Source organism: Scyliorhinus torazame, chromosome 19, assembly GCF_047496885.1.
Source record: "Scyliorhinus torazame isolate Kashiwa2021f chromosome 19, sScyTor2.1, whole genome shotgun sequence".
Lineage (NCBI taxonomy): Eukaryota > Metazoa > Chordata > Chondrichthyes > Carcharhiniformes > Scyliorhinidae > Scyliorhinus > Scyliorhinus torazame.
In genome coordinates this window covers 15,987,710-16,011,308 of record NC_092725.1, presented here as the reverse complement: position 1 = coordinate 16,011,308, position 23,599 = coordinate 15,987,710, and the positions used below count along the sequence as shown (strand labels likewise).

General features: G+C 61.7%; 1 protein-coding gene across 1 annotated transcript in view; it reads left to right on the top strand.

The window, feature by feature from the left end:
• stk36 (serine/threonine kinase 36 (fused homolog, Drosophila)) overlaps positions 1 to 23,599 on the top strand; it is a 232,024-nt gene that overhangs the window by 34,438 nt on the left and 173,987 nt on the right. The window contains exons 2-3 of the mRNA XM_072485425.1: positions 19,966 to 20,106; positions 20,648 to 20,725. Coding sequence (XP_072341526.1) covers positions 19,966 to 20,106; positions 20,648 to 20,725 — 219 coding nt within the window. The remainder of the gene's footprint in view (positions 1 to 19,965; positions 20,107 to 20,647; positions 20,726 to 23,599) is intronic.

Sequence of the window (23,599 nt, the reverse complement as noted above, 5' to 3'; positions counted from 1 at the left end):
CGCCCTCTGTCTCTCGCCCTCTGTCTCTCGCCCTCTCTCGCTCTCTCGCCCTCTCTCGCCGTCTCTCGCTCTCTCGCCCTCTCTCGCTCTCTCGCCCTCTCTCGCTCTCTCGCCCTCTCTCGCTCTCTCGCCCTCTCTCGCTCTCTGTCGCCCTCTCTCGCTCTCTGTCGCCCTCTCTCGCTCTCTGTCGCCCTCTCTCGCCCTCTGTCTCTCGCCCTCTGTCTCTCGCCCTCTGTCTCTCGCCCTCTGTCTCTCGCCCTCTGTCTCTCGCCCTCTGTCTCTCGCCCTCTGTCTCTCGCCCTCTGTCTCTCGCCCTCTGTCTCTCGCCCTCTGTCTCTCGCCCTCTGTCTCTCGCCCTCTGTCTCTCGCCCTCTGTCTCTCGCCCTCTGTCTCTCGCCCTCTGTCTCTCGCCCTCTGTCTCTCGCCCTCTGTCTCTCGCCCTCTGTCTCTCGCCCTCTGTCTCTCGCCCTCTGTCTCTCGCCCTCTGTCTCTCGCCCTCTGTCTCTCGCCCTCTGTCTCTCGCCCTCTGTCTCTCGCCCTCTGTCTCTCGCCCTCTGTCTCTCGCCCTCTGTCTCTCGCCCTCTGTCTCTCGCCCTCTCTCGCTCTCTCGCCCTCTCTCGCCGTCTCTCGCTCTCTCGCTCTCTCGCCCTCTCTCGCTCTCTCGCCCTCTCTCGCTCTCTCGCCCTCTCTCGCTCTCTCGCCCTCTCTCGCTCTCTGTCTCTCGCTCTCTGTCTCTCGCTCTCTGTCTCTCGCTCTCTGTCTCTCGCTCTCTGTCTCTCGCTCTCTGTCGCTCGCTCTCTGTCTCTCGCTCTCTGTCTCTCGCTCTCTGTCTCTCGCTCTCTGTCTCTCGCTCTCTGTCTCTCGCTCTCTGTCTCTCGCTCTCTGTCTCTCGCTCTCTGTCTCTCGCCCTCTCTCGCTCTCTGTCGCCCTCTCTCGCTCTCTGTCGCCCTCTCTCGCTCTCTGTCGCCCTCTCTCGCTCTCTGTCGCCCTCTCTCGCTCTCTGTCGCCCTCTCTCGCTCTCTGTCGCCCTCTCTCGCCCTCTGTCTCTCGCCCTCTGTCTCTCGCCCTCTGTCTCTCGCCCTCTGTCTCTCGCCCTCTGTCTCTCGCCCTCTGTCTCTCGCCCTCTGTCTCTCGCCCTCTGTCTCTCGCCCTCTGTCTCTCGCCCTCTGTCTCTCGCCCTCTGTCTCTCGCCCTCTGTCTCTCGCCCTCTGTCTCTCGCCCTCTGTCTCTCGCCCTCTGTCTCTCGCCCTCTGTCTCTCGCCCTCTGTCTCTCGCCCTCTGTCTCTCGCCCTCTGTCTCTCGCCCTCTGTCTCTCGCCCTCTGTCTCTCGCCCTCTGTCTCTCGCCCTCTGTCTCTCGCCCTCTGTCTCTCGCCCTCTGTCTCTCGCCCTCTGTCTCTCGCTCTCTGTCTCTCGCTCTCTGTCTCTCGCTCTCTGTCTCTCGCTCTCTGTCTCTCGCTCTCTGTCTCTCGCTCTCTGTCTCTCGCTCTCTGTCTCTCGCTCTCTGTCTCTCGCTCTCTGTCTCTCGCTCTCTGTCGCTCGCTCTCTGTCTCTCGCTCTCTGTCTCTCGCCCTCTCTCGCTCTCTCGCCCTCTCTCGCTCTCTCGCTCTCTCGCCCTCTCTCGCCCTCTCTCGCCCTCTCTCGCCCTCTCTCGCCCTCTCTCGCCCTCTCTCGCTCTCTCGCCCTCTCTCGCTCTCTCGCCCTCTCTCGCTCTCTCGCCCTCTCTCGCTCTCTGTCTCTCGCTCTCTGTCTCTCGCCCTCGCTCGCTCTCTCGCCCTCTCTCGCCCTCTCTTGCTCTCTCTCGCTCTCTGTCTCTCGCTCTCTGTCTCTCGCTCGCTGTCTCTCGCTCTCTGTCTCTCGCTCTCTGTCTCTCGCTCTCTGTCTCTCGCCCTCTGTCTCTCGCCCTCTGTCTCTCGCCCTCTGTCTCTCGCCCTCTGTCTCTCGCCCTCTGTCTCTCGCCCTCTGTCTCTCGCCCTCTGTCTCTCGCCCTCTGTCTCTCGCCCTCTGTCTCTCGCCCTCTGTCTCTCGCCCTCTGTCTCTCGCCCTCTGTCTCTCGCCCTCTGTCTCTCGCCCTCTGTCTCTCGCCCTCTGTCTCTCGCCCTCTGTCTCTCGCCCTCTGTCTCTCGCCCTCTGTCTCTCGCCCTCTGTCTCTCGCCCTCTGTCTCTCGCCCTCTGTCTCTCGCCCTCTGTCTCTCGCCCTCTGTCTCTCGCCCTCTGTCTCTCGCCCTCTGTCTCTCGCCCTCTGTCTCTCGCCCTCTGTCTCTCGCCCTCTGTCTCTCGCCCTCTGTCTCTCGCCCTCTGTCTCTCGCCCTCTGTCTCTCGCCCTCTGTCTCTCGCCCTCTGTCTCTCGCCCTCTGTCTCTCGCCCTCTGTCTCTCGCCCTCTGTCTCTCGCCCTCTGTCTCTCGCCCTCTGTCTCTCGCCCTCTGTCTCTCGCCCTCTGTCTCTCGCCCTCTCTCGCTCTCTCGCCCTCTCTCGCTCTCTCGCCCTCTCTCGCTCTCTCGCCCTCTCTCGCTCTCTCGCCCTCTCTCGCTCTCTCGCCCTCTCTCGCTCTCTGTCTCTCGCTCTCTGTCTCTCGCTCTCTGTCTCTCGCTCTCTGTCTCTCGCTCTCTGTCTCTCGCTCTCTGTCTCTCGCTCTCTGTCTCTCGCTCTCTGTCTCTCGCTCTCTGTCTCTCGCTCTCTGTCTCTCGCTCTCTGTCGCTCGCTCTCTGTCGCTCGCTCTCTGTCGCTCGCTCTCTGTCGCTCGCTCTCTGTCTCTCGCTCTCTGTCTCTCGCTCTCTGTCTCTCGCCCTCTCTCGCCCTCTGTCGCCCTCTCTCGCTCTCTGTCGCCCTCTCTCGCTCTCTGTCGCCCTCTCTCGCTCTCTGTCGCCCTCTCTCGCTCTCTGTCGCCCTCTCTCGCTCTCTGTCGCCCTCTCTCGCTCTCTGTCGCCCTCTCTCGCTCTCTGTCGCCCTCTCTCGCTCTCTGTCGCCCTCTCTCGCTCTCTGTCGCCCTCTCTCGCTCTCTGTCGCCCTCTCTCGCTCTCTGTCGCCCTCTCTCGCTCTCTGTCGCCCTCTCTCGCTCTCTGTCGCCCTCTCTCGCTCTCTGTCGCCCTCTCTCGCTCTCTGTCGCCCTCTCTCGCTCTCTGTCGCCCTCTCTCGCTCTCTGTCGCCCTCTCTCGCTCTCTGTCGCCCTCTCTCGCTCTCTGTCGCCCTCTCTCGCTCTCTGTCGCCCTCTCTCGCTCTCTGTCGCCCTCTCTCGCTCTCTGTCGCCCTCTCTCGCTCTCTGTCGCCCTCTCTCGCTCTCTGTCGCCCTCTCTCGCTCTCTGTCGCCCTCTCTCGCTCTCTGTCGCCCTCTCTCGCTCTCTGTCGCCCTCTCTCGCTCTCTGTCGCCCTCTCTCGCTCTCTGTCGCCCTCTCTCGCTCTCTGACGCCCTCTCTCGCTCTCTGTCGCCCTCTCTCGCTCTCTGTCGCCCTCTCTCGCTCTCTGTCGCCCTCTCTCGCTCTCTGTCGCCCTCTCTCGCTCTCTGTCGGCCTCTCTCGCTCTCTGTCGGCCTCTCTCGCTCTCTGTCGGCCTCTCTCGCTCTCTGGCGGCCTCTCTCGCTCTCTGGCGGCCTCTCTCGCTCTCTGTCGGCCTCTCTCGCTCTCTGTCGGCCTCTCTCGCTCTCTGTCGGCCTCTCTCGCTCTCTGTCGGCCTCTCTCGCTCTCTGTCGGCCTCTCTCGCTCTCTGTCGGCCTCTCTCGCTCTCTGTCGGCCTCTCTCGCTCTCTGTCGGCCTCTCTCGCTCTCTCGCCCTCTCTCGCTCTCTCGCTCTCTCGCCCTCTCTCGCTCTCTCGCCCTCTCTCGCTCTCTCGCTCTCTCGCCCTCTCTCGCTCTCTCGCCCTCTCTCGCTCTCTCGCCCTCTCTCGCTCTCTCGCCCTCTCTCGCTCTCTGTCTCTCGCTCTCTGTCTCTCGCCCTCGCTCGCTCTCTCGCCCTCGCTCTCTCGCCCTCTCTCGCTCTCTCGCCCTCTCTCGCTCTCTGTCTCTCGCTCTCTGTCTCTCGCCCTCGCTCGCTCTCTCGCCCTCGCTCTCTCGCCCTCTCTCGCCCTCTCTCGCCCTCTCTTGCTCTCTCTCGCTCTCTGTCTCTCGCTCTCTGTCTCTCGCTCTCTGTCTCTCGCTCTCTGTCTCTCGCTCTCTGTCTCTCGCTCTCTGTCTCTCGCTCTCTGTCTCTCGCTCTCTGTCTCTCGCTCTCTGTCTCTCGCTCTCTGTCTCTCGCTCTCTGTCTCTCGCTCTCTGTCTCTCGCTCTCTGTCTCTCGCTCTCTGTCTCTCGCTCTCTGTCTCTCGCTCTCTGTCGCCCTCTCTCGCTCTCTGTCGCCCTCTCTCGCTCTCTGTCGCCCTCTCTCGCTCTCTGTCGCCCTCTCTCGCTCTCTGTCGCCCTCTCTCGCCCTCTCTCGCTCTCTGTCGCCCTCTCTCGCTCTCTGTCGCCCTCTCTCGCTCTCTGTCGCCCTCTCTCGCTCTCTGTCGCCCTCTCTCGCTCTCTGTCGCCCTCTCTCGCTCTCTGTCGCCCTCTCTCGCTCTCTGTCGCTCTCTGTCGCTCACTGTCGCTCTCTCTCGCTCTCTCTCGCTCTCTCTCGCTCTCTGTCGCTCTCTCTCGCTCTCTGTCGCCCTCTCTCGCTCTCTGTCGCCCTCTCTCGCTCTCTGTCGCCCTCTCTCGCCCTCTGTCTCTCGCCCTCTGTCTCTCGCCCTCTGTCTCTCGCCCTCTGTCTCTCGCCCTCTGTCTCTCGCCCTCTGTCTCTCGCCCTCTGTCTCTCGCCCTCTGTCTCTCGCCCTCTGTCTCTCGCCCTCTGTCTCTCGCCCTCTGTCTCTCGCCCTCTGTCTCTCGCCCTCTGTCTCTCGCCCTCTGTCTCTCGCCCTCTGTCTCTCGCCCTCTGTCTCTCGCCCTCTGTCTCTCGCCCTCTGTCTCTCGCCCTCTGTCTCTCGCCCTCTGTCTCTCGCCCTCTGTCTCTCGCCCTCTGTCTCTCGCCCTCTGTCTCTCGCCCTCTGTCTCTCGCCCTCTGTCTCTCGCCCTCTGTCTCTCGCCCTCTGTCTCTCGCCCTCTGTCTCTCGCCCTCTGTCTCTCGCCCTCTGTCTCTCGCCCTCTGTCTCTCGCCCTCTGTCTCTCGCCCTCTGTCTCTCGCCCTCTGTCTCTCGCCCTCTGTCTCTCGCCCTCTGTCTCTCGCCCTCTGTCTCTCGCCCTCTCTCGCTCTCTCGCCCTCTCTCGCCGTCTCTCGCTCTCTCGCCCTCTCTCGCTCTCTCGCCCTCTCTCGCTCTCTCGCTCTGTCTCGCTCTCTGTCTCTCGCTCTCTGTCTCTCGCTCTCTGTCTCTCGCTCTCTGTCTCTCGCTCTCTGTCTCTCGCTCTCTGTCTCTCGCTCTCTGTCTCTCGCTCTCTGTCGCTCGCTCTCTGTCTCTCGCTCTCTGTCTCTCGCTCTCTGTCTCTCGCTCTCTGTCTCTCGCTCTCTGTCTCTCGCTCTCTGTCTCTCGCTCTCTGTCTCTCGCCCTCTCTCGCTCTCTGTCGCCCTCTCTCGCTCTCTGTCGCCCTCTCTCGCTCTCTGTCGCCCTCTCTCGCTCTCTGTCGCCCTCTCTCGCTCTCTGTCGCCCTCTCTCGCTCTCTGTCGCCCTCTCTCGCTCTCTGTCGCCCTCTCTCGCTCTCTGTCGCCCTCTCTCGCCCTCTGTCTCTCGCCCTCTGTCTCTCGCCCTCTGTCTCTCGCCCTCTGTCTCTCGCCCTCTGTCTCTCGCCCTCTGTCTCTCGCCCTCTGTCTCTCGCCCTCTGTCTCTCGCCCTCTGTCTCTCGCCCTCTGTCTCTCGCCCTCTGTCTCTCGCCCTCTGTCTCTCGCCCTCTGTCTCTCGCCCTCTGTCTCTCGCCCTCTGTCTCTCGCCCTCTGTCTCTCGCCCTCTGTCTCTCGCCCTCTGTCTCTCGCCCTCTGTCTCTCGCCCTCTGTCTCTCGCCCTCTGTCTCTCGCCCTCTGTCTCTCGCCCTCTGTCTCTCGCCCTCTGTCTCTCGCCCTCTGTCTCTCGCCCTCTGTCTCTCGCCCTCTGTCTCTCGCCCTCTGTCTCTCGCCCTCTGTCTCTCGCCCTCTGTCTCTCGCCCTCTGTCTCTCGCCCTCTGTCTCTCGCCCTCTGTCTCTCGCCCTCTGTCTCTCGCCCTCTGTCTCTCGCCCTCTGTCTCTCGCCCTCTGTCTCTCGCCCTCTGTCTCTCGCCCTCTGTCTCTCGCCCTCTGTCTCTCGCCCTCTGTCTCTCGCCCTCTGTCTCTCGCCCTCTGTCTCTCGCCCTCTGTCTCTCGCCCTCTGTCTCTCGCCCTCTCTCGCCCTCTCTCGCTCTCTCGCCCTCTCTCGCCCTCTCTCGCCCTCTCTCGCCCTCTCTCGCTCTCTCGCCCTCTGTCTCTCGCCCTCTGTCTCTCGCCCTCTCTCGCTCTCTCGCCCTCTCTCGCCGTCTCTCGCTCTCTCGCCCTCTCTCGCTCTCTCGCCCTCTCTCGCTCTCTCGCCCTCTCTCGCTCTCTCGCCCTCTCTCGCTCTCTGTCGCCCTCTCTCGCTCTCTGTCGCCCTCTCTCGCTCTCTGTCGCCCTCTCTCGCCCTCTGTCTCTCGCCCTCTGTCTCTCGCCCTCTGTCTCTCGCCCTCTGTCTCTCGCCCTCTGTCTCTCGCCCTCTGTCTCTCGCCCTCTGTCTCTCGCCCTCTGTCTCTCGCCCTCTGTCTCTCGCCCTCTGTCTCTCGCCCTCTGTCTCTCGCCCTCTGTCTCTCGCCCTCTGTCTCTCGCCCTCTGTCTCTCGCCCTCTGTCTCTCGCCCTCTGTCTCTCGCCCTCTGTCTCTCGCCCTCTGTCTCTCGCCCTCTGTCTCTCGCCCTCTGTCTCTCGCCCTCTGTCTCTCGCCCTCTGTCTCTCGCCCTCTGTCTCTCGCCCTCTGTCTCTCGCCCTCTGTCTCTCGCCCTCTGTCTCTCGCCCTCTGTCTCTCGCCCTCTGTCTCTCGCCCTCTGTCTCTCGCCCTCTGTCTCTCGCCCTCTCTCGCTCTCTCGCCCTCTCTCGCCGTCTCTCGCTCTCTCGCTCTCTCGCCCTCTCTCGCTCTCTCGCCCTCTCTCGCTCTCTCGCCCTCTCTCGCTCTCTCGCCCTCTCTCGCTCTCTGTCTCTCGCTCTCTGTCTCTCGCTCTCTGTCTCTCGCTCTCTGTCTCTCGCTCTCTGTCTCTCGCTCTCTGTCGCTCGCTCTCTGTCTCTCGCTCTCTGTCTCTCGCTCTCTGTCTCTCGCTCTCTGTCTCTCGCTCTCTGTCTCTCGCTCTCTGTCTCTCGCTCTCTGTCTCTCGCTCTCTGTCTCTCGCCCTCTGTCTCTCGCCCTCTGTCTCTCGCCCTCTGTCTCTCGCCCTCTGTCTCTCGCCCTCTGTCTCTCGCCCTCTGTCTCTCGCCCTCTGTCTCTCGCCCTCTGTCTCTCGCCCTCTGTCTCTCGCCCTCTGTCTCTCGCCCTCTGTCTCTCGCCCTCTCTCGCCCTCTCTCGCCCTCTCTCGCCCTCTCTCGCTCTCTCGCCCTCTCTCGCTCTCTCGCCCTCTCTCGCTCTCTCGCCCTCTCTCGCTCTCTGTCTCTCGCTCTCTGTCTCTCGCTCTCTGTCTCTCGCTCTCTGTCTCTCGCTCTCTGTCTCTCGCTCTCTGTCTCTCGCTCTCTGTCGCTCGCTCTCTGTCGCTCGCTCTCTGTCGCTCGCTCTCTGTCTCTCGCTCTCTGTCTCTCGCTCTCTGTCTCTCGCCCTCTCTCGCTCTCTGTCGCCCTCTCTCGCTCTCTGTCGCCCTCTCTCGCTCTCTGTCGCCCTCTCTCGCTCTCTGTCGCCCTCTCTCGCTCTCTGTCGCCCTCTCTCGCTCTCTGTCGCCCTCTCTCGCTCTCTGTCGCCCTCTCTCGCTCTCTGTCGCCCTCTCTCGCTCTCTGTCGCCCTCTCTCGCTCTCTGTCGCCCTCTCTCGCTCTCTGTCGCCCTCTCTCGCTCTCTGTCGCCCTCTCTCGCTCTCTGTCGCCCTCTCTCGCTCTCTGTCGCCCTCTCTCGCTCTCTGTCGCCCTCTCTCGCTCTCTGTCGCCCTCTCTCGCTCTCTGTCGCCCTCTCTCGCTCTCTGTCGCCCTCTCTCGCTCTCTGTCGCCCTCTCTCGCTCTCTGTCGCCCTCTCTCGCTCTCTGTCGCCCTCTCTCGCTCTCTGTCGCCCTCTCTCGCTCTCTGTCGCCCTCTCTCGCTCTCTGTCGCCCTCTCTCGCTCTCTGTCGCCCTCTCTCGCTCTCTGTCGCCCTCTCTCGCTCTCTGTCGCCCTCTCTCGCTCTCTGTCGCCCTCTCTCGCTCTCTGTCGCCCTCTCTCGCTCTCTGTCGCCCTCTCTCGCTCTCTGTCGCCCTCTCTCGCTCTCTGTCGCCCTCTCTCGCTCTCTGTCGCCCTCTCTCGCTCTCTGTCGCCCTCTCTCGCTCTCTGTCGCCCTCTCTCGCTCTCTGTCGCCCTCTCTCGCTCTCTGTCGCCCTCTCTCGCTCTCTGTCGCCCTCTCTCGCTCTCTGTCGCCCTCTCTCGCTCTCTGGCGGCCTCTCTCGCTCTCTGGCGGCCTCTCTCGCTCTCTGTCGGCCTCTCTCGCTCTCTGTCGGCCTCTCTCGCTCTCTGTCGGCCTCTCTCGCTCTCTGTCGGCCTCTCTCGCTCTCTGTCGGCCTCTCTCGCTCTCTGTCGGCCTCTCTCGCTCTCTGTCGGCCTCTCTCGCTCTCTGTCGGCCTCTCTCGCTCTCTCGCCCTCTCTCGCTCTCTCGCTCTCTCGCCCTCTCTCGCCCTCTCTCGCTCTCTCGCCCTCTCTCGCTCTCTCGCCCTCTCTCGCTCTCTCGCCCTCTCTCGCTCTCTCGCCCTCTCTCGCTCTCTCGCCCTCTCTCGCTCTCTGTCTCTCGCTCTCTGTCTCTCGCCCTCGCTCGCTCTCTCGCCCTCGCTCTCTCGCTCTCTCGCCCTCTCTCGCCCTCTCTCGCCCTCTCTCGCCCTCTCTCGCCCTCTCTCGCTCTCTCTCGCTCTCTGTCTCTCGCTCTCTGTCTCTCGCTCGCTGTCTCTCGCTCGCTGTCTCTCGCTCTCTGTCTCTCGCTCTCTGTCTCTCGCTCTCTGTCTCTCGCTCTCTGTCTCTCGCTCTCTGTCTCTCGCTCTCTGTCTCTCGCTCTCTGTCTCTCGCTCTCTGTCTCTCGCTCTCTGTCTCTCGCTCTCTGTCTCTCGCTCTCTGTCTCTCGCTCTCTGTCGCCCTCTCTCGCTCTCTGTCGCCCTCTCTCGCTCTCTGTCGCCCTCTCTCGCTCTCTGTCGCCCTCTCTCGCTCTCTGTCGCCCTCTCTCGCTCTCTGTCGCCCTCTCTCGCTCTCTGTCGCCCTCTCTCGCTCTCTGTCGCCCTCTCTCGCTCTCTGTCGCGCTCTCTGTCGCCCTCTCTCGCTCTCTGTCGCCCTCTCTCGCTCTCTGTCGCCCTCTCTCGCTCTCTGTCGCCCTCTCTCGCTCTCTGTCGCCCTCTCTCGCTCTCTGTCGCCCTCTCTCGCTCTCTGTCGCTCTCTCTCGCTCTCTCTCGCTCTCTCTCGCTCTCTGTCGCCCTCTCTCGCTCTCTGTCGCCCTCTCTCGCTCTCTGTCGCCCTCTCTCGCCCTCTGTCTCTCGCCCTCTGTCTCTCGCCCTCTGTCTCTCGCCCTCTGTCTCTCGCCCTCTGTCTCTCGCCCTCTGTCTCTCGCCCTCTGTCTCTCGCCCTCTGTCTCTCGCCCTCTGTCTCTCGCCCTCTGTCTCTCGCCCTCTGTCTCTCGCCCTCTGTCTCTCGCCCTCTGTCTCTCGCCCTCTGTCTCTCGCCCTCTGTCTCTCGCCCTCTGTCTCTCGCCCTCTGTCTCTCGCCCTCTGTCTCTCGCCCTCTGTCTCTCGCCCTCTGTCTCTCGCCCTCTGTCTCTCGCCCTCTGTCTCTCGCCCTCTGTCTCTCGCCCTCTGTCTCTCGCCCTCTGTCTCTCGCCCTCTGTCTCTCGCCCTCTGTCTCTCGCCCTCTGTCTCTCGCCCTCTGTCTCTCGCCCTCTGTCTCTCGCCCTCTCTCGCTCTCTCGCCCTCTCTCGCCGTCTCTCGCTCTCTCGCTCTCTCGCCCTCTCTCGCTCTCTCGCCCTCTCTCGCTCTCTCGCCCTCGCTCTCTGTCTCTCGCTCTCTGTCTCTCGCTCTCTGTCTCTCGCTCTCTGTCTCTCGCTCTCTGTCTCTCGCTCTCTGTCTCTCGCTCTCTGTCGCTCGCTCTCTGTCTCTCGCTCTCTGTCTCTCGCTCTCTGTCTCTCGCTCTCTGTCTCTCGCTCTCTGTCTCTCGCCCTCTCTCGCTCTCTCGCCCTCTCTCGCTCTCTCTCGCTCTCTCGCCCTCTCTCGCTCTCTCGCCCTCTCTCGCTCTCTCGCCCTCTCTCGCTCTCTCGCCCTCTCTCGCTCTCTGTCTCTCGCTCTCTGTCTCTCGCCCTCGCTCGCTCTCTCGCCCTCTCTCGCTCTCTCGCTGTCTCGCCCTCTCTCGCCCTCTCTCGCCCTCTCTCGCCCTCTCTCGCCCTCTCTCGCTCTCTCTCGCTCTCTGTCTCTCGCTCTCTGTCTCTCGCTCGCTGTCTCTCGCTCTCTGTCTCTCGCTCTCTGTCTCTCGCTCTCTGTCTCTCGCTCTCTGTCTCTCGCTCTCTGTCTCTCGCTCTCTGTCTCTCGCTCTCTGTCTCTCGCTCTCTGTCTCTCGCTCTCTGTCTCTCGCTCTCTGTCTCTCGCTCTCTGTCTCTCGCTCTCTGTCTCTCGCTCTCTGTCTCTCGCTCTCTGTCGCCCTCTCTCGCTCTCTGTCGCCCTCTCTCGCTCTCTGTCGCCCTCTCTCGCTCTCTGTCGCCCTCTCTCGCTCTCTGTCGCCCTCTCTCGCTCTCTGTCGCCCTCTCTCGCTCTCTGTCGCCCTCTCTCGCTCTCTGTCGCCCTCTCTCGCTCTCTGTCGCCCTCTCTCGCTCTCTCTCGCCCTCTGTCGCCCTCTCTCGCCCTCTGTCGCCCTCTCTCGCCCTCTCTCGCCCTCTCTCGCCCTCTCTCGCCCTCTGTCGCCCTCTCTCGCCCTCTGTCGCCCTCTCTCGCTCTCTGTCGCCCTCTCTCGCCCTCTGTCGCCCTCTCTCGCTCTCTGTCGCCCTCTCTCGCTCTCTGTCACCCTCTCTCGCTCTCTGTCGCCCTCTCTCGCTCTCTGTCGCCCTCTCTCGCTCTCTGTCGCCCTCTCTCGCTCTCTGTCGCCCTCTCTCGCTCTCTGTCGCCCTCTCTCGCTCTCTGTCGCCCTCTCTCGCTCTCTGTCGCCCTCTCTCGCTCTCTGTCGCACTCTCTCGCTCTCTCTCGCCCTCTCTCGCTCTCTGTCGCCCTCTCTCGCTCTCTGTCGCCCTCTCTCGCTCTCTGTCGCCCTCTCTCGCTCTCTGTCGCCCTCTCTCGCTCTCTGTCGCCCTCTCTCGCTCTCTGTCGCCCTCTCTCGCCCTCTGTCTCTCGCCCTCTGTCTCTCGCCCTCTGTCTCTCGCCCTCTGTCTCTCGCCCTCTGTCTCTCGCCCTCTGTCTCTCGCCCTCTGTCTCTCGCCCTCTGTCTCTCGCCCTCTGTCTCTCGCCCTCTGTCTCTCGCCCTCTGTCTCTCGCCCTCTGTCTCTCGCCCTCTGTCTCTCGCCCTCTGTCTCTCGCCCTCTGTCTCTCGCCCTCTGTCTCTCGCCCTCTGTCTCTCGCCCTCTGTCTCTCGCCCTCTGTCTCTCGCCCTCTGTCCCTCGCCCTCTCTCGCTCTCTCGCCCTCTCTCGCCGTCTCTCGCTCTCTCGCCCTCTCTCGCTCTCTCGCCCTCTCTCGCTCTCTCGCCCTCTCTCGCTCTCTCGCCCTCTCTCGCTCTCTCGCTCTCTGTCTCTCGCTCTCTGTCTCTCGCTCTCTGTCTCTCGCTCTCTGTCTCTCGCTCTCTGTCTCTCGCTCTCTGTCTCTCGCTCTCTGTCTCTCGCTCTCTGTCGCTCGCTCTCTGTCTCTCGCTCTCTGTCTCTCGCTCTCTGTCTCTCGCTCTCTGTCTCTCGCTCTCTGTCTCTCGCCCTCTCTCGCTCTCTCGCCCTCTCTCGCTCTCTCGCTCTCTCGCCCTCTCTCGCTCTCTCGCCCTCTCTCGCTCTCTCGCCCTCTCTCGCTCTCTCGCTCTCTCGCCCTCTCTCGCTCTCTCGCCCTCTCTCGGTCTCTGTCTCTCGCTCTCTGTCTCTCGCCCTCGCTCGCTCTCTCGCCCTCTCTCGCTCTCTCCCTCTCTCGCCCTCTCTCGCCCTCTCTCGCCCTCTCTCGCTCTCTCTCGCTCTCTGTCTCTCGCTCGCTGTCTCTCGCTCGCTGTCTCTCGCTCTCTGTCTCTCGCTCTCTGTCTCTCGCTCTCTGTCTCTCGCTCTCTGTCTCTCGCTCTCTGTCTCTCGCTCTCTGTCTCTCGCTCTCTGTCTCTCGCTCTCTGTCTCTCGCTCTCTGTCTCTCGCTCTCTGTCTCTCTCTCTCTGTCTCTCGCTCTCTGTCTCTCGCTCTCTGTCTCCCGCTCTCTGTCTCTCTCTCTCGCTCTCTGTCACCCTCTCTCGCTCTCTGTCGCCCTCTCTCGCTCTCTGTCGCCCTCTCTCGCTCTCTGTCGCCCTCTCTCGCTCTCTGTCGCCCTCTCTCGCTCTCTGTCGCCCTCTCTCGCCCTCTCTCGCTCTCTGTCGCCCTCTCTCGCTCTCTGTCGCCCTCTCTCGCTCTCTGTCGCCCTCTCTCGCTCTCTGTCGCCCTCTCTCGCTCTCTGTCGCCCTCTCTCGCTCTCTGTCGCCCTCTCTCGCTCTCTGTCGCCCTCTCTCGCTCTCTGTCGCCCTCTCTCGCTCTCTGTCGCTCTCTGTCGCTCTCTGTCGCTCTCTCTCGCTCTCTCTCGCTCTCTGTCGCCCTCTCTCGCTCTCTGTCGCCCTCTCTCGCTCTCTGTCGCCCTCTCTCGCTCTCTGTCGCCCTCTCTCGCTCTCTGTCGCCCTCTCTCGCTCTCTGTCGCCCTCTCTCGCTCTCTGTCGCCCTCTCTCGCTCTCTGTCGCCCTCTCTCGCCCTCTGTCTCTCGCCCTCTGTCTCTCGCCCTCTGTCTCTCGCCCTCTGTCTCTCGCCCTCTGTCTCTCGCCCTCTGTCTCTCGCCCTCTGTCTCTCGCCCTCTGTCTCTCGCCCTCTGTCTCTCGCCCTCTGTCTCTCGCCCTCTGTCTCTCGCCCTCTGTCTCTCGCCCTCTGTCTCTCGCCCTCTGTCTCTCGCCCTCTGTCTCTCGCTCTCTCGCCCTCTCTCGCCGTCTCTCGCTCTCTCGCCCTCTCTCGCTCTCTCGCCCTCTCGCCCTCTCTCGCTCTCTGTCTCTCGCTCTCTGTCTCTCGCTCTCTGTCTCTCGCTCTCTGTCTCTCGCCCTCTCTCGCTCTCTCGCCCTCTCTCGCTCTCTCGCTCTCTCGCCCTCTCTCGCTCTCTCGCCCTCTCTCGCTCTCTGTCTCTCGCTCTCTGTCTCTCGCTCTCTGTCTCTCGCTCTCTGTCTCTCGCTCTCTGTCTCCCGCTCTCTGTCTCTCTCTCTCGCTCTCTGTCACCCTCTCTCGCTCTCTGTCGCCCTCTCTCGCTCTCTGTCGCCCTCTCTCGCTCTCTGTCGCCCTCTCTCGCTCTCTGTCGCCCTCTCTCGCCCTCTCTCGCTCTCTGTCGCCCTCTCTCGCTCTCTGTCGCCCTCTCTCGCTCTCTGTCGCCCTCTCTCGCTCTCTGTCGCCCTCTCTCGCTCTCTGTCGCCCTCTCTCGCTCTCTGTCGCCCTCTCTCGCTCTCTGTCGCCCTCTCTCGCTCTCTGTCGCCCTCTCTCGCTCTCTGTCGCTCTCTGTCGCTCTCTGTCGCTCTCTCTCGCTCTCTCTCGCTCTCTGTCGCCCTCTCTCGCTCTCTGTCGCCCTCTCTCGCTCTCTGTCGCCCTCTCTCGCTCTCTGTCGCCCTCTCTCGCTCTCTGTCGCCCTCTCTCGCTCTCTGTCGCCCTCTCTCGCTCTCTGTCGCCCTCTCTCGCTCTCTGTCGCCCTCTCTCGCCCTCTGTCTCTCGCCCTCTGTCTCTCGCCCTCTGTCTCTCGCCCTCTGTCTCTCGCCCTCTGTCTCTCGCCCTCTGTCTCTCGCCCTCTGTCTCTCGCCCTCTGTCTCTCGCCCTCTGTCTCTCGCCCTCTGTCTCTCGCCCTCTGTCTCTCGCCCTCTGTCTCTCGCCCTCTGTCTCTCGCTCTCTCGCCCTCTCTCGCCGTCTCTCGCTCTCTCGCCCTCTCTCGCTCTCTCGCCCTCTCGCCCTCTCTCGCTCTCTGTCTCTCGCTCTCTGTCTCTCGCTCTCTGTCTCTCGCTCTCTGTCTCTCGCCCTCTCTCGCTCTCTCGCCCTCTCTCGCTCTCTCGCCCTCTCTCGCTCTCTCGCCCTCTCTCGCTCTCTCGCCCTCTCTCGCTCTCTGTCTCTCGCTCTCTGTCTCTCGCTCTCTGTCTCTCGCTCTCTGTCTCTCGCTCTCTGTCTCTCGCTCTCTGTCTCTCGCTCTCTGTCTCTCGCTCTCTGTCTCTCGCTCTCTGTCTCTCGCTCTCTGTCTCTCGCTCTCTGTCTCTCGCTCTCTGTCGCTTGCTCTCTGTCTCTCGCTCTCTGTCTCTCGCTCTCTGTCTCTCGCCCTCTCTCGCTCTCTCGCCCTCTCTCGCTCTCTCGCCCTCTCTCGCTCTCTCGCCCTCTCTCGCTCTCTCGCCCTCTCTCGCTCTCTCGCCCTCTCTCGCTCTCTCGCCCTCTCTCGCTCTCTCGCCCTCTCTCGCTCTCTCGCCCTCTCTCGCTCTCTGTCTCTCGCCCTCGCTCGCTCTCTCGCCCTCTCTCGCTCTCTCGCCCTCTCTCGCTCTCTCGCTCTCTCGCCCTCTCTCGCCCTCTCTCGCCCTCTCTCGCTCTCTGTCTCTCGCTCTCTGTCTCTCGCTCTCTGTCTCTCGCTCTCTGTCTCCCGCTCTCTGTCTCCCTCTCTCGCTCTCTGTCACCCTCTCTCGCTCTCTGTCACCCTCTCTCGCTCTCTGTCTCCCTCTCTCGCTCTCTGTCTCCCTCTCTCGCTCTCTGTCTCCCTCTCTCGCTCTCTGTCTCCCTCTCTCGCTCTCTGTCGCCCTCTCTCGCTCTCTGTCACCCTCTCTCGCTCTCTGTCACCCTCTCTCGCTCTCTGTCTCCCTCTCTCGCTCTCTGTCTCCCTCTCTCGCTCTCTGTCTCCCTCTCTCGCTCTCTGTCTCCCTCTCTCGCTCTCTGTCTCCCTCTCTCGCTCTCTGTCGCCCTCTCTCGCTCTCTGTCGCCCTCTCTCGCTCTCTGTCGCCCTCTCTCGCTCTCTGTCGCCCTCTCTCGCTCTCTGTCGCCCTCTCTCGCTCTCTGTCGCCCTCTCTCGCTCTCTGTCGCCCTCTCTCGCTCTCTGTCGCCCTCTCTCGCTCTCTGTCGCCCTCTCTCGCTCTCTGTCGCCCTCTCTCGCTCTCTGTCGCCCTCTCTCGCTCTCTGTCGCCCTCTCTCGCTCTCTGTCGCCCTCTCTCGCTCTCTGTCGCCCTCTCTCGCTCTCTGTCGCCCTCTCTCGCTCTCTGTCGCCCTCTCTCGCTCTCTGTCGCCCTCTCTCGCTCTCTGTCGCCCTCTCTCGCTCTCTGTCGCCCTCTCTCGCTCTCTGTCGCCCTCTCTCGCTCTCTGTCGCCCTCTCTCGCTCTCTGTCGCCCTCTCTCGCCCTCTCTCGCCCTCTGTCGCCCTCTCTCGCCCTCTGTCGCCCTCTCTCGCTCTCTGTCGCCCTCTCTCGCTCTCTGTCGCCCTCTCTCGCTCTCTGTCGCCCTCTCTCGCTCTCTGTCGCCCTCTCTCGCTCTCTGTCGCCCTCTCTCGCTCTCTGTCGCTCTCTCTCGCTCTCTGTCGCCCTCTCTCGCTCTCTGTCGCCCTCTCTCGCTCTCTGTCGCCCTCTCTCGCTCTCTGTCGCCCTCTCTCGCTCTCTGTCGCTCTGTCTCTCGCCCTCTGTCTCTCGCCCTCTGTCTCTCGCCCTCTGTCTCTCGCCCTCTGTCTCTCGCCCTCTGTCTCTCGCCCTCTGTCTCTCGCCCTCTGTCTCTCGCCCTCTGTCTCTCGCCCTCTGTCTCTCGCCCTCTGTCTCTCGCCCTCTGTCTCTCGCCCTCTGTCTCTCGCCCTCTGTCTCTCGCCCTCTGTCTCTCGCCCTCTGTCTCTCGCCCTCTGTCTCTCGCCCTCTGTCTCTCGCCCTCTGTCTCTCGCCCTCTGTCTCTCGCCCTCTGTCTCTCGCCCTCTGTCTCTCGCCCTCTGTCTCTCGCCCTCTGTCTCTCGCCCTCTGTCTCTCGCCCTCTGTCTCTCGCCCTCTGTCTCTCGCCCTCTGTCTCTCGCCCTCTGTCTCTCGCCCTCTGTCTCTCGCCCTCTGTCTCTCGCCCTCTGTCTCTCGCCCTCTGTCTCTCGCCCTCTGTCTCTCGCCCTCTGTCTCTCGCCCTCTGTCTCTCGCCCTCTGTCTCTCGCCCTCTGTCTCTCGCCCTCTGTCTCTCGCCCTCTGTCTCTCGCCCTCTGTCTCTCGCCCTCTGTCTCTCGCCCTCTGTCTCTCGCCCTCTGTCTCTCGCCCTCTGTCTCTCGCCCTCTGTCTCTCGCCCTCTGTCTCTCGCCCTCTGTCTCTCGCCCTCTGTCTCTCGCCCTCTGTCTCTCGCCCTCTGTCTCTCGCCCTCTGTCTCTCGCCCTCTGTCTCTCGCCCTCTGTCTCTCGCCCTCTGTCTCTCGCCCTCTGTCTCTCGCCCTCTGTCTCTCGCCCTCTGTCTCTCGCCCTCTGTCTCTCGCCCTCTGTCTCTCGCCCTCTGTCTCTCGCCCTCTGTCTCTCGCCCTCTGTCTCTCGCCCTCTGTCTCTCGCCCTCTGTCTCTCGCCCTCTGTCTCTCGCCCTCTGTCTCTCGCCCTCTGTCTCTCGCCCTCTGTCTCTCGCCCTCTGTCTCTCGCCCTCTGTCTCTCGCCCTCTGTCTCTCGCCCTCTCTCGCTCTCTCGCCCTCTCTCGCCGTCTCTCGCCGTCTCTCGCCCTCTCTCGCCCTCTCTCGCCCTCTCTCGCTCTCTCGCCCTCTCTCGCTCTCTCGCCCTCTCTCGCTCTCTCGCCCTCTCTCGCTCTCTGTCTCTCGCTCTCTGTCTCTCGCTCTCTGTCGCTCGCTCTCTGTCGCTCGCTCTCTGTCTCTCGCTCTCTGTCTCTCGCTCTCTGTCTCTCGCTCTCTGTCTCTCGCCCTCTCTCGCTCTCTCGCCCTCTCTCGCTCTCTCGCTCTCTCGCCCTCTCTCGCTCTCTCGCCCTCTCTCGCTCTCTCGCCCTCTCTCGCTCTCTCGCCCTCTCGCCCTCTCTCGCTCTCTCGCCCTCTCTCACTCTCTCGCCCTCTCTCGCTCTCTCGCCCTCTCTCGCTCTCTCGCCCTCTCTCGCTCTCTCGCCCTCTCTCGCTCTCTGTCTCTCGCTCTCTGTCTCTCGCCCTCGCTCGCTCTCTCGCCCTCTCTCGCTCTCTCGCCCTCTCTCGCCCTCTCTTGCTCTCTCTCGCTCTCTGTCTCTCGCTCTCTGTCTCTCGCTCGCTGTCTCTCGCTCTCTGTCTCTCGCTCTCTGTCTCTCGCTCTCTGTCTCTCGCTCTCTGTCTCTCGCTCTCTGTCTCTCGCTCTCTGTCGCCCTCTCTCGCTCTCTGTCGCCCTCTCTCGCTCTCTGTCGCCCTCTCTCGCTCTCTGTCGCCCTCTCTCGCTCTCTGTCGCCCTCTCTCGCTCTCTGTCGCCCTCTCTCGCTCTCTGTCGCCCTCTCTCGCTCTCTGTCGCCCTCTCTCGCTCTCTGTCGCCCTCTCTCGCTCTCTGTCGCCCTCTCTCGCTCTCTGTCGCCCTCTCTCGCTCTCTGTCGCCCTCTCTCGCTCTCTGTCGCCCTCTCTCGCTCTCTGTCGCCCTCTCTCGCTCTCTGTCGCCCTCTCTCGCTCTCTGTCGCCCTCTCTCGCTCTCTGTCGCCCTCTCTCGCTCTCTGTCGCCCTCTCTCGCTCTCTGTCGCCCTCTCTCGCTCTCTGTCGCTCTCTGTCGCTCTCTGTCGCTCTCTCTCGCTCTCTGTCGCCCTCTCTCGCTCTCTGTCGCCCTCTCTCGCTCTCTGTCGCCCTCTCTCGCTCTCTGTCGCCCTCTCTCGCTCTCTGTCGCCCTCTCTCGCTCTCTGTCGCCCTCTCTCGCCCTCTCTCGCCCTCTGTCTCTCGCCCTCTGTCTCTCGCCCTCTGTCTCTCGCCCTCTGTCTCTCGCCCTCTGTCTCTCGCCCTCTGTCTCTCGCCCTCTGTCTCTCGCCCTCTGTCTCTTGCCCTCTGTCTCTCGCCCTCTGTCTCTCGCCCTCTGTCTCTCGCCCTCTGTCTCTCGCCCTCTGTCTCTCGCCCTCTGTCTCTCGCCCTCTGTCTCTCGCCCTCTGTCTCTCGCCCTCTGTCTCTCGCCCTCTGTCTCTCGCCCTCTGTCTCTCGCCCTCTGTCTCTCGCCCTCTGTCTCTCGCCCTCTGTCTCTCGCCCTCTCTCGCTCTCTCGCCCTCTCTCGCTCTCTCGCCCTCTCTCGCCCTCTCTCGCTCTCTCGCCCTCTCTCGCTCTCTCGCCCTCTCTCGCCCTCTCTCGCTCTCTCGCCCTCTCTCGCCCTCTCTCGCTCTCTCGCCCTCTCTCGCTCTCTCGCCCTCTCTCGCTCTCTGTCTCTCGCTCTCTGTCTCTCGCTCTCTGTCTCTCGCTCTCTGTCTCTCGCTCTCTGTCTCTCGCTCTCTGTCTCTCGCTCTCTGTCTCTCGCTCTCTGTCTCTCGCTCTCTGTCTCTCGCTCTCTGTCTCTCGCCCTCTCTCGCTCTCTCGCCCTCACTCGCTCTCTCGCTCTCTCGCCCTCTCTCGCTCTCTCGCCCTCTCTCGCTCTCTCGCCCTCTCTCGCTCTCTGTCTCTCGCTCTCTGTCTCTCGCCCTCGCTCGCTCTCTCGCCCTCTCTCGCCCTCTCTCGCCCTCTCTCGCCCTCTCTCGCCCTCTCTCGCCCTCTCTCGCTCTCTGTCTCTCGCTCTCTGTCTCTCGCTCTCTGTCTCTCGCTCTCTGTCTCTCGCTCTCTGTCTCTCGCTCTCTGTCTCTCGCTCGCTGTCTCTCGCTCGCTGTCTCTCGCTCGCTGTCTCTCGCTCTCTGTCTCTCGCTCTCTGTCTCTCGCTCTCTGTCTCTCGCTCTCTGTCTCTCGCTCTCTGTCTCTCGCTCTCTGTCTCTCGCTCTCTGTCTCTCGCTCTCTGTCTCTCGCTCTCTGTCTCTCGCTCTCTGTCTCCCGCTCTCTGTCTCCCTCTCTCGCTCTCTGTCACCCTCTCTCGCTCTCTGTCACCCTCTCTCGCTCTCTGTCTCCCTCTCTCGCTCTCTGTCTCCCTCTCTCGCTCTCTGTCTCCCTCTCTCGCTCTCTGTCTCCCTCTCTCGCTCTCTGTCTCCCTCTCTCGCTCTCTGTCTCCCTCTCTCGCTCTCTGTCTCCCTCTCTCGCTCTCTGTCTCCCTCTCTCGCTCTCTGTCTCCCTCTCTCGCTCTCTGTCTCCCTCTCTCGCTCTCTGTCTCCCTCTCTCGCTCTCTGTCTCCCTCTCTCGCTCTCTGTCTCCCTCTCTCGCTCTCTGTCTCCCTCTCTCGCTCTCTGTCTCCCTCTCTCGCTCTCTGTCTCCCTCTCTCGCTCTCTGTCTCCCTCTCTCGCTCTCTGTCTCCCTCTCTCGCTCTCTGTCTCCCTCTCTCGCTCTCTGTCTCCCTCTCTCGCTCTCTGTCTCCCTCTCTCGCTCTCTGTCTCCCTCTCTCGCTCTCTGTCTCCCTCTCTCGCTCTCTGTCTCCCTCTCTCGCTCTCTGTCTCCCTCTCTCGCTCTCTGTCTCCCTCTCTCGCTCTCTGTCTCCCTCTCTCGCTCTCTGTCTCCCTCTCTCGCTCTCTGTCTCCCTCTCTCGCTCTCTGTCTCCCTCTCTCGCTCTCTGTCTCCCTCTCTCGCTCTCTGTCTCCCTCTCTCGCTCTCTGTCTCCCTCTCTCGCTCTCTGTCTCCCTCTCTCGCTCTCTGTCTCCCTCTCTCGCTCCCTGTCTCTCTCACTGACTGAACTCCCTCCCTCCGTTCTTGCAGGTTGTGGCTCTGAAGTTTATCCCGAAGACTGGGCGCTCAGAGAAGGAGCTAACCAACCTGCGGCGAGAGATTGAGATCATGCGCGAGCTGCAGCACCCCAACATTGTGCAGATGCTCGACAGCCTCGAGACCGACAAGGAGGTGGGCTGCTCCTCGATTGTGAGAGGCAACTTGCATCTTAACCGCTGCAGTCCCGTGTGGTATAGTTACACCCACAGTTCTGTTAGGGAGGGAGTTACAGGATTCTGACCCAGCGACAGTGAAGGAACAGCCGATATATTTCCCAGTCGGGAGGTGTGGGTCGGGTGGGGGGTGCTCGGAGGGGGAGCTTGCAGGCGGTGAGTGTTCCCTGTGCCTCTGCTGCCCCTTGTCCCTCTGGGTGGGAGAGGTGGCGGGTTTGGAAGGTGCTGTCGAAGGAGCCTCGGCGAGCGGCTGCCGTGCACCTTGTAGACGGTACACACGGCTGCCGCGGTGCGTCGTGGGGGGGGAGGGAGCGGGTGTGGAAGACGGGGGTTAGCGTGTCGATCGAGCGGGAGCTGCTTTGGCGTCGAGCTTCTCGAGTGGGGAGCCGCACTCATCCAGGCAAGAGGAGTGGCTTTTCTCGGTCCAACCCGTTTCCCCAAGACCCCTCCCTCCCCCCTCCTCACTTTTCCTCTAAACGTTTCTCCCCTGCCGTCTGCAGGTGGTGGTCGTGACGGAGTTTGCAGAGGGCGAGCTGTTCCAGATCCTGGAGGACGATGGCAATCTGCCCGAGGAGCAGGTACAAACACCCGGGACTCTCTCTGTCCCTTCTCTCGCTCTCTGCTTTTTCTCTCTCTACCCTCTCTGTTTTCCTTTGATTATAATTCCAATTCCAGCCATCTCAGTCCTTTATCACGTTGCAACTGTTTCATTTGTAATTGCATTTTCGCTAATTCCAATGATTCAGACTGTGTCTGGCAAATTTAACTGCTGCACTATTGCTTGAATTATCTCCACTTCAAGATGGGGTACAGACAGGGAGGGTGATTTGAGACCAGGAAGAGATCAGCCATGGTCTGATTGAATGGCTGAGCACGCTCCAAGGGCTCAATTGCCTACTTCTACTCCTAATACCTATATACTACGTCAGGTAAAATCAGTTTGACCACCAAATCCAAAAGCTTTGTTTTAACCACCCTTTGTCAGCCACCCAGTGTGAGTTCTTCCACACCCAGGAAACTCTTAGCCACTGAAAGCACCATTTCACAAAACAACAGACTTCAACATCTGAAAGAAAACACCGGTTTCTCGCACACTCTGTCTTTATTGAGTGATTGATTTTTTGTCACATAGACCGATGGACAGTGAAAAGTATTTTTCTGCGGCCAAGGAAATGTACATCGTATGTATACATTTGTGTACATGTGAATGTGAGTACTAGCTTTCGGAGCGCAGCTCCTTCATCAGGTGAGTGACTAATGCTGTCTGCCTTCCTGAGGCAGCGGGAGGTGTAGACAGAATCAGTGGGAGGGTGGCAAGCTTGTGCAATGCGTTGGGCTGAGTTCACCACACTCTGCAGTTTCATGCGATCTTGGGCCGAGCAGTTGCCATACCAGGCTGTGATGCAGCCGGGTAAGATGCTCTCTATGGCACATCTGTAGAAGTTTATGAGAGTCGATGCAGACATGCCGAATTTCTTTAGCTTCCATAGGAAGTAGAGACGTTGTTGGGCTTTCTTAACTGTTGCATCAACGCGAGTGGACCAGGACAGTGTGTTGGTGGTGATGACCCCCAGGAACTTAAAGCTATCGACCATCTTGTCGTGTTGGGTGTTCCGATGCACAAATGATCCAACACGGCTGTAGATGGTACAACTCTGTTTTATTGTCTAATCAACGGTAACAACTATCTACTGGCTTGGGTACGTGCTTCACCAGCTAACCTGTGGATCCAGCCCTATCACTATCTTGGTGAGGCACTCAGCACATGGTCTATGTCTGAGTGGCGCGCTGTGAGCTCTGTGCCCTGAGCTATCTCCTGGTAGGACGAGCGGGGACTGTGGTGTTCCCTGTTTTATAGTGCGTGTGCTCTCACTGGTGATTGGCTGCGATGTTATGTGTGCTGGTTGGTCCAACTGCCTGTCCATCAGTATGTGTGTGATTGCACCATGATATGCTGATGTGGATATCATGACATCACCCCCTTTCACAAAGGATATGTGCCGACATGATAATAAATAGAAATGTGTAGTGAGTGCATCTGAATATGTGTGTGCAATATTTACAACATGTACATGAGGCTAAACTATATACAGAGGAAGGAGTCAGGTGCAACAGAACAACGACGTTGTACCAATAACAGAACAAATGCAATCAACAAACGAGTTCCTGCTTCTCCCATGTCCATAAAGTGTACTCCCGGATAGATTTTTTTGTTTTGGGAAGGTCGTTGATCTCTAGGGTGGAAGAAGCTGAATACTCAGCCATAGCGGTTTCGGATCATGCCCCACATTGGGTGGACCTGGAATTAGGAGAGGAAAGGGAGCAGAGAACACTCTGGCGATTAGATGTGGGACTGATGGCGGATGAGGGAGTGTGTGCATGAGTGCGGGGGTGTATTGAGAGATACCTGGAGGTCAATGACGACGGCGAGGTCCCTGTGGGAGTGGTATGGGAAGCACTAAAAGCGGTGGTCAGAGGAGAGCTGATCTCCATTGGGGCCCACAAAAGGAAAACAGAGGCCAAGGAAAGGGAAAGATTACTGGGGGAGATTTTAAGGGTGGATAGGGAATTTGCAGAGACCCCGGAGGAGGAATTGTACAGGGAGAGGAGACGACTCCAGACGGAATTTGACCTTCTGACCACCAGAAAGGCGGAGGTACTGTGGAGGAAGGCACAGGGGAGGTGGTATGAATATGGGGAAAAGGCTAGTCGCCTGTTGGCTCATCAATTGCGAAAGAGGGCAGCAGCAAGGGAGATAGGAGGAATTAGAGACGAAAGGGGAGACACGGTGCGAAGGGCAGGAAAGATAAATGAGGTGTTCAAGACCTTCTATGAGGACCTGTATAGGTCTCAACCCCCAGAGGGAGAGGAGGGGATGCGGCAGTTCCTGGACCAATTGAGGTTCACGAAAGTGGAGGAGCTGGGGGTGGTAGGCCTGGGGGCACCGATTGGGGTGGACGAGGTTATTAAGGGACTGGGAAGCATGCAGGGAAGGCCCCGGGACCAGACGGGTTCCCGGTGGAATATTACAGAAAATATGTGGACTTGTTGGCCCCGTTGATGGTGAGGATGTTCAATGAGGCCAGGAAAGGGGGGACTCTACCCCCGACGATGTCGGAGGCGACGATATCGTTAATTTTGAAGAGGGATAAAGATCCGTTGCAGTGCGGGTCCTATAGACCCATTTCATTATTGAACATGGACGCCAAATTGTTGGCAAAGGTACTGGCATCGAGGATAGAGGACTGTGTCCCGGGGGTGGTGCACGAAGACCAGACAGGGTTCGTAAAAGGGAGACAACTGAATGTTAACGTGCGACGACTATTAGGGGTGATAATGATGCCCCCAGTGGAGGGGGAGGCAGAGATAGTGGCGGCAATGGACGCAGAGAAGGCATTTGATAGGGTGGAGTGGGAGTATTTATGGGAAGTGTTAAGGAGGTTTGGGTTTGG